A 9,164-nucleotide genomic window follows, 5' to 3' on the forward strand; every position below is an offset into this window, starting at 1 on the left:
TGTGGTCGAGTGGAGGGTGTGTTGTGTCATATGTACCGATTAATTTGTGCTGTCGCCCTTCATGTCAGCGCACTCGGCGGTGAAGTGCGATGCTTGCATGGCAGCGATTGTTGCAGGCAGCCGCTGCAAGCAACGCGCGGTTGCGCTGGCAGTTACGATCGCTTTGGCGTTCGGTTAGCGCCCGAGGGAGGTTGTTTCGCTCAACGGAGCTGGTACGCGCGTAACATGCTGCGCGTTGCGGGGACGAAAGATGGCACCGGAGGTGGTGAAAGGGTACGGAGACCATGTTGACAGCAGGACGCTTGTTTACTTCATCCCTCTCCCGTGCACTTATTCTATTCCAGCATAAAGGCTAGACTTCTGCCAATTACTAGGACGTCATAACCTAGCTTTATGAACGACAAAAAGTAGGTTCTGTAGCTAGTAACAGCTTCGAATTTCAGATTTACAAAAATACAGCAATTACACTGCACTAAATGGCCACTTTACAAGTGCCCTTTTAGGGCTGCTATAATTCAGGCATGTTAACTGAACAACCTCCGCTTAAACTCTTTTGCGCTTACCCCCGCCTTTTGATATATATCCTCCTCTGGGTATTGAAGTGTCCATGTGCATTCTGCTCTTTGTTCTCCAATTTTATTTCAAGCCGCACTAAAACAAAGTTAATGTAATGACCTGCATAGTTTCGCAGTGTTAGTAAGAGTATGCCTAGTTCGCAACCAATTTTACATATTAATTGTGAAACCGCCATACTTCTACTGCACTAACGTTAGTTGCAACCATTACCGAAGCCTGAAAGGAACTTTACATTTTTTTGCGTGTCAGCAACAACTGAAAGAGCCTTGCTGTAAAGAAATTTTGTACCAAACATTATGCTTGCATTATGGCGGATACAGTTGCGATGTTTAATTGCCGCTGCTGTACATCACAACTTTACGTTAATCAGGCAGAGTTAAAATGACAGCAAGCATTTCCCACATGCTTTAGAGAAACTGCTGGTAAAACAAAATATATAAAATATAAAATCAGCACATGTGCAAAAAGGCCATTAACTGCGAAAGTAAAATTAGAATTCAATAAGTACACTTCAAACACGAGAAAAACCAAAGAATATTTTACTTCAAAAAGTGCAATATCTTGCAGGTAGGTAGTTTATTGGTGATGTGACTGACTGCTTGTTTGTACCTGTAATTCTGCCTTAACAGTGGAAAGCATTCAAATGGTAATGACTGTCTAAGCTGTAGCTTATAAGCCACTTAACTGCACTCAGCAATGCTACAGATCTGTGAGACAGGATAGTTGAGCAGACACCAATTTATTTGAGAGCAGGCCTCAGGTACATGTGGGTGTACAAACATATTCAAAGTTAAATAACACCGAAAGACAGACTAATATATACACAGGTAAACAATCCTATGTGGAGTAATAAAATAAAAATCAAAGAACACAAGACCACTTGCACTTCGCTGTACAGATACTAGGACACTGCACCTCTGTGAAATTAAAACTCGCGGGCATTGCACAAAGCCTCCACAAAAATTGTTCCATGGTCAGTTAGAAAAACACAGTAAAGAGAAGAGTTGGTTCTCAAAATACAAAAGGCACGAAGTCAGGTAAATTCCAATACATTAGCATGTATAGCTTACATGTATGCCACACGTGGAGGCAACACCCCTCTGATAAACTTGAACAAAGCATGTACATTACACAAATATCTATTATTTGAGGACTGCTAAGCATATACTACAGACCAGTACTTTGTTGATGAATTTAATTTCTCTCAAGTGACCCTTTTAATGTTATAGCAGTTGAAAAACTAGCATGTGGCATAGATACAGTAATGACGCCAAAACTACATACATATCAGTTGATGACACAGCCTGCCGATGGAACATTTTTGAACTCAAGTGAGCACGAACATATCATGCAAGCCACTGTCCTTAGAACAGGGAGTTCAGTTCAGCAAAAAACACACTCCCGGGATATCTGTGTCAAAATTTCAGTGTAAATGTAACATTAAAGAAGCCATGAAGACAAAATGCAAGTTTTGTTTATTTGAAAAAGTGCCTCATTACAATAACCCTGATACCACTTTAGGCGCAAGCTTCACTCAAATAAGCTATTAATAAGCAAAACAGAAAAGGCATGCAACACCCTAACCACTTTTTCGCACTGTATGATGCATTATGAGCAGCTTGTTCCGATTGGCTGATGCCGACAAAGTGCAACACAAATTCAACAGGGGTCGTAAGCTTGTAAAATGAGATATTTGCATCCAAGTTTGGTGCCTATTCCTTTTATAGCGGTAAGAATGATAAAATAAACAATGAAAGCTACAAACATAAACTTAAAAGCACCAGTGCTAACGGGACGCACAATGCTGGCCGAAGCTGCGGAGCCGTCGAGCACAATGGGCTTGTCTGACACGACACTGTTAACTGGCATAAGCTACATTGCCACTTACGTAACTCTGTTTGTCGAGCATAACCAGTGTTTCACGAAACGATTACTATGAACTGTACAAAAATAAGCCAGGTACACATCCGGTCAAAAACAAAGCGAGTGTGGACAGCTGTCTTTGCGCGGTATCATTGTGCCACATAGGAACGTGGACGGTAAATAAAGACAACAAATGACACGTCTCGCCGTTTGCAGCAAGCTTAGTCAACACACACTTTTGTTTTAGGAACCTACCCTACATATGCATCGCTGATGTCGCGAAACATGCAATGCACCGGGAGAAAATTTAGACTTAAATTGTTTAATTTCTCAGTGAATAAGGCATTGTTTGCTGCCTGACAAGTGCTGGAGGCACTGTAAAACACCAAATCTTTCACAACTTGTATTTTGCTTTCATGGCCTTTTGAGTGCAAAGCATTTTGTGGACAACTTGGAAAGAGTTCATATACCACTCGCAAGTCAGCTAAGGATAGTGCACTATAGGCGTTTCCGCTTTGGAAGGGGTTTCAAAGATGAGCATCCTTTGGTTGGTGAGCCTCGAATTTGAAGACCTGAACTGTGTGGCACACATTCAGCTAACCTACGAAACGCTGATTCAACCATTTTCTTGGTGTCCAACAGTGCATCAACGTCATGACAGTAATGAAGAAGGGAGCTGCACTTTTCCCATTCTTCAGCTATGGCTTTTCGCAGCACTGATGCTGCCGGATTTCCTAGAGCTTCTCTCTCGGAATGCAGAGCCTGCTGAGGGGCCTCAAAAACAGGCAGCTCTACGAGATCAAGAACATCAGAGGATGTATCTGATGGTGGACAGCTGCCCAAAGTAATTTCGGGCCGATTACGGTAACTATCTGGGAGAGATGCAAACGACCACCCACTAATGTGCTTAAAAACAGCACAGAAGTGCTTGCATGGGTATTTGTGCTTGGCAAAGTCAGGGCAAGTGCACAGAGGCTTGCAGAACTCAACTGTGTGCGCTTCATCGTCGTCTCTTTCCGACTGAACAGCAAACGCACCTTCAGTAGGCAGTTCCCTAATGTCAGAGCGTGTATACTCCTCTGCATTTACAAGCCGCCTGAGCATGTGCCTAATAAAGCTGTGGGGCCGGTTGTGAAGAAATGCGGGGACAGCGTCTTTGTACTGTCTGTACAGTGATGACTGCCTCATTGTCGACTCGTGGAACTTTTTCTCGTTGTCAGGAAGGTAGCCACAAACAACTGCTGCGATCAGAGACGTCAGTGACTGCTTTCCACTCGCACTTTTGACATAGTGGGCCTTGAGCACCCTGTTTTGGGCTTCAATGCCGTTATTTGTCGTTAGAACAACGTCAAATTCAAGTCTATGAAACATTACCCACAGCTCCTTCACACCTAGCCACACCGTTTCAAATTGATCCACCGGGACCTGTTGGGTAAGTGACTGACGAGTGGAAGTGGGGAGGAGGGAAAGTGGGGTAAATTGAGGGAAATGGGGGGAGAGAAAAACGGAAGTAGCGGGAAGGGCCCCGGTCTTGGAGGTCGAACTAAAAGGGAATGGGGATGGGGGGAAGAGGGGGGTGATTGGAGTGAGTAACGTCAGGAAGAGGAAAATAGAATTGACATGGATTATGAGATTAAAGGAGGTTGAGATACGTCAGCAGGACAGGGAAGGAGGGGAGGCGCGATTGTGATAGGAGGAAAGTGAGAAAAAGGATGAAAAAAGTAGCGGAAGAAGATGGGATTTGGGTGGGGCGAGGAACAGAAGGGATGGATAAGAGGAATATGAGGGGCAGGGAAGGAGGAATAGGAATGAGTGAAAGGGGGAAAGGCAGGAGGAAGAGAAGAAGAGGTAGGAAAGAAGTATGAACATGGAGAACAGAAGTGGTGGTGGAACGCAATTTATTGGCCTTTAGGGGATGGGGTTGGGGGGGCCCGGACTCCGGTTCAGGGGAATCCGAGTGTCATGGACGCGGCCTCTGCTCTGCCGGCCAATGGGCCCGGCCGGAGCTGGTCCTCGATCGATGGAGGGGCTGTCCAGGATAAGCCTCCAAGGCCTAGGAGCATGACGGGACGAAAAGGGGATGCTGCTGTTAGTGATTTGTAGGGGTGCCTGTCCTGAAAGCAAGAGAGGAGGAGTGCCGATCCGAGGAACAGGAAGAGGGGCGTGCGGGAGGCCCGTGGCTGCAAAGCCGCACGGTTCCGTCGCCTCCACAGAACTTGCACTGAGGGCTGGTGAACTTCGCTGGGTAAAACTTGTGGAGTATGGACACATGAGAGTGTTTGTCTGCAGGCGCCTTAGCATTGTCTGCAGGCGTTTTAGCATGGTTTGGTGAGGTTGGGATGGGGACAGCCGTCGCCGCCTGGACTGAAAATGCTCAATGATTTCGGCGAAATTTACATCAGGCTGTCGGGTATGTATACAATCCAAGGCCAGAAGGGCCTGCGGGTAATATGGGAGAGATGCAAGAGGGGTGGGCGCGCACGTGAAGGGGAGAGGCAAGATGGCAGTGGGGGGGGGGAGGAAATGTTTGCAGGAAGGGATGGCAAAAGTTAAAGGGACACTGAAGTGAATTTTTCAAGCTCCCGTTTTTGCTTGCACTGCGTAGACTGGCTCAAATTAGCACACTTTTCATCGTTTATCCGGTTGACAAATCGGTAATTATTTTACAAAGCGCGAAAGAAGAAAAACTACCATGCGCGGTTTGCGGCGGCCGCACCAACTAAGGCTGTGACGTTGGGAGGAGCGGCGCCGTGATTGGACGATGCCCAAGGTTAGCAATCACACAAGTTTCGGTTTCCGTTTCGGTTCTGTAAAACATAACCAATGGCGTTGTTGGATGGGCATTCTCAATATCTCAGTAATCATCGTACCGCGCTTCTGCCATGTTGTCGGCTGTAAAATGCACAAGATAAGCCTCCCAGGACGGCTTGTAGTCGTAGCATTCACTAGCCGAGACCCACGCAGTGTATGAACGCCCTCCGCGTACCCGCAGACGGCCAAATGTCATGCGCTTTTCCCCCATATTTGGAGCTTGCCTCCCTGATGCCTGTATCGTAAAAAGCGTGTTCGCAGCAGGCCAAGGGTCTGTTCATTCTGGCCTGTGCCCACTGCCTGCAAGCAGTCGGTGCTTATGGCAACAGCACGCCAACGAGAACTCGCTAGCGCGCCAGTGCCAGCCTGCGCGCGTTTTGTGAACTAGTTCGTGGAGCCATGAACGTTGCGGCCCAAAAAAAAAGTGAACTCAATATAGAAAACATCGGCGGAAAGCAAAAAAGTTAACTTACAAAAAAAAAAAAAAGCACGTAACCGCGGGGATTCGAACTCGTGACGTGCAAAATATTTGCGGTGACACACCTGGCGCCCCAGACCACTGAGCCACGAAGCGGGACGCGAAGGCCTTGCTAATATAGGGTACATATATATTGTACAACCGGTTTACACTTTTATCTAGTTTTGGCTAGTGTCGCTATATACGGTTTTGGCATTTCAAGCAGCTTAGGTGACTATTTGTTGTACTGCGATCGTGCAGTAAGCGTCGCCCGAGTTTCCACAGTAGCTCACGTCTAGCAATTGCATTTCGTAGACGGAAAAGCGTTCGCAGATGCGTAGTCGTGCTGCTGACCGCTGTGCATGCTTGTTCGCCCAGCGCAAAAAAGTGCTTCCCGCGATCTAGTTTTACGCTGTACGGTAAAAATATCAGTTGATTTTATTTCCTTAGTACCTATATTGACTTCGCTGACTCTTCTGCCGCCTTCAAGAGGCCTTATATTTTCCTACTGGCGTACCAGTCAGCGAAGCGTCGCATGTGCGCTTGTGCAGCGCTTGTGTGAAGCGACCTTGACATGGAGCTAGATACAGTGTACAAACAAAAAGTAAAGAAAGGCACATTCTTCCATTCACAAACGTGTCCTGGCTTCGTTTCAACTAAGCGAACGAATTGCGACCAAGCAATTTTTTTTAACCTCCTTGATTGCGACGACCCGCCGGCGGCCGGCGGACGAAACGCTGGGCCGACTGACTCTGTCGGCCGGGGAGCCGTGCAGTAGCGCAGCCGTGGCGCAGCCAATTGCCAGCTCATTCCCTCCTGACGTCACACGAAAACGCCACAGAAAATGGGCGAGCGTAAAGAGAGGAGGATAGCATTTTCGAATTAGTTTTTCTACTAAATAAAATCGCGTAAACGCGCCTAGAGTGGTCGAAACATGGCCTGGGGACTCCGGACTACAATTTGCGCTAGTAATCCCGCAATGTTTACATATCACTTCAGTGTCCCTTTAAGGACGACTGGGGAAAGGGGGAGGATAATGCAAGGAGGGAAGTGGGAGGAGAAGAGGAAGAAGGTAGTAATAATATATTGAGTCGGGTGGTAAAGGGATCCAGGAACAGTGGGTGAGTTGGATTGAAGGAGGGAGAGCGTGAAGGGGAAAAGGTCGTGAGGCAGGGACAAAAACTCTCGTCTTTCGACGTCGTTTGCAGGATAGTACGCGAATACGCAGTCAACCTTTGGCGCTTGTGTGCTGGAAGACCTCCCGTCGGATGGCGTCACCCAGCCGAAAAAAACCATTGGCCGACCAATTGGTCCCATTTGCCACCCAATGGGTCCAAATGGAATCCCAATGGGTCCAAATGGAAACCCAATGGGTCCAATTGGACCTATTGGAGCGATCCGAATTGGGCCCATTGGCCCGATTAGGATGGCCAGTTGGGCCAATTGGACCCATTGGCTCCAACTATAAAGTTAATACTGACTGCTCCAACATGATGACCCAATCGGGGAGCCGTTTTGGATAGTATTTGGATAGTATTCAATTACGACAACAAATGGCTGAAATTAAATTCTCTCTCTCACCCTTAATTTGAAACCTTCAGAAATGTTCAAAACTTGCAACCTTTACAAATGTATATTTATGAGGCAATTAATTTTGATATTACAATCAGCAATTCAAGATAAAGTTCTTAAAAAAAACATAACAAACACACTAATGAAAACTTTCCGACACGAGTAGCAAAATTGTTTGGAAATAAAACCCCGATCCAATCCAATCGAATCCAATCCATAGACGGACAGTGGATAAGTGATATTCAACGTGGTGTTGGCATTGGCGGTGTAGGTATGTAGGCGTGTTGATCGGTTGCACACGCAGTCTTCTCTGACTGCATTGGAAATGTAAGGTGGTCTGCAAGAGTGTGAGAAGTGGCGACGATGATATCGCACACCCATAGCAGTGTGTTTCAAGATGCATCTTTACGCTGGACGTCGCTAAGCCTCGCACCGAAGGAAGAGTGTCTCTGTTTATGTGAGTATACTGTTTATATGTAAGTTTTCCTTGCCATTTTCACCAATCATAGCGTGAGCGGTGTTATTAAGAAATAATTTGTCTGCCTAAATATATTTCAGGGCTCTTCATGTTACGATTGACGGGTTCACGACATCGCCACGCAACGCAGTTCGCCATGCATGGGACGTTGTTGAAGAGGTGAGCTCACGTCTTTCAACATATCAGTGCCTTGTTGTTTTAATGCGCGAAACTGCGGTTTATTATAAACTTAACCCATTGTTCGCTTTTGCCACTCACTTTGTGAAGGTCCAGCCAGCCTGCGGCGAGCGGAGCACGGCATGGACAATGGCCTGTGAAAAATTGCTTAAACGACGAACTGTCTGCATGCTGTGTATACAAACAGAGCAATAAAGATATTCATTCATTCCGAGAGTTCTTGTATTTGTGATACAGGTAACCAACGCACTGCAGCGGCAGCTCAGATGGAGTGACTGCGGCAGTGGGATGAACCAACTAAAAGTGCAACAAGTTGGCGGCCAATGGGAAGACCTATTGGCGTTCCAATGGGTCGGCCAATAGGTCGCCCAATTGGACGGCCAATGGGTCGTCCAAATGGCCGGCCAATGGGTACGCCAATGGGTGCCTAAAACATCATTGGACGACCAATTGGTCGGCCAATTGGTCGACCAATTGGAACGCCAATAGGTCGGCCAATGGTTTTTTTCGGCTGGGCACGGTCCCCACGGGACCGGACGCCATCCGACGGGAGGTCTTCCAGCACCTAGTCGATGGCTACAAACGCAGCGCTAGTCCTGTTGTAACCAGGAAGTTGACTAGGTGCTGGAAGACCTCCCGTCGGATGGCGTCCGGTCCCCACAAACGCAGCGCTATTCCTGTTGTAACCAGGAAGTTGACTAGGTGCTGGAAGACCTCCCGTCGGATGGCGTCCGGTTACAACAGGACTGGTTACAACAGGACTAGCGCTGCGTTTGTAGCCATCGAGTCATGGACTAAACGAACGCGATATATACTATCTCCCACTCTCCTACCGCTCTTCTCTTCCCCCTTCTCTCTTCCTATCCTTTGAAGCCCCAATCCCCTTCCCTGGACTGGGTCGTATGAGGGTGAACTTCCCGTTGAGTTCAACAATATCCCCAGGCCTTTTCTCTTCCCTCCTTTGTTAATAAATCACCACCCCCCCCCTTACTTAGGGCAAAGAAAACAGCAGGTACATTTCAGGCAAAATTTGTGTATATAATTACCGGCAGCCCCCGCGTTCATTTAGTTAGGAACGCTCGTTGGGTTAGTTTTTACGTTAGTAATTAGCGAAAAAAGCGGCCGTGCAAGAAAGAAATGGCGCGTTCGAAATGACGCAGAAAGGCTCCAGCCACGCAAGAAAAAAATGGCGCGTTTGAAATGACGCAAAACAGTTCCAGCATAGCAAGC

General features: G+C 47.1%; 1 protein-coding gene and 1 long non-coding RNA gene across 2 annotated transcripts; one reads left to right on the forward strand and one right to left on the reverse strand.

The window, feature by feature from the left end:
• Nucleotides 1-1,308: 1,308 nt before the first annotated feature.
• Nucleotides 1,309-3,810, reverse strand: LOC144139690 (uncharacterized). The gene has a single exon (XM_077671978.1). It carries the CDS (start codon nt 3,808-3,810, stop codon nt 2,938-2,940), a length of 873 nt encoding a protein of 290 aa, XP_077528104.1. The 3' UTR covers nt 1,309-2,937.
• A 3,726-nt stretch (nt 3,811-7,536) lies between these two features.
• Nucleotides 7,537-8,144, forward strand: LOC144139241 (uncharacterized). Its single transcript, XR_013316114.1, has 3 exons — nt 7,537-7,736; nt 7,838-7,916; nt 8,025-8,144. It is a non-coding gene; the product is annotated as an uncharacterized LOC144139241 (long non-coding RNA).
• The last annotated feature ends 1,020 nt before the right edge of the window (nt 8,145-9,164 follow it).

This window comes from Haemaphysalis longicornis, unplaced genomic scaffold (assembly GCF_048455015.1).
Source record: "Haemaphysalis longicornis isolate Haplotype H1 unplaced genomic scaffold, Haemaphysalis longicornis Haplotype H1 scaffold_5, whole genome shotgun sequence".
Lineage (NCBI taxonomy): Eukaryota > Metazoa > Arthropoda > Arachnida > Ixodida > Ixodidae > Haemaphysalis > Haemaphysalis longicornis.

Coding starts and splice junctions, on each gene's coding strand:
- LOC144139690 (XM_077671978.1), bottom strand. CDS start 3,810: ATGTTTCATAGACTTGAATTTGACGTTGTTCTAACGACAAATAACGGC.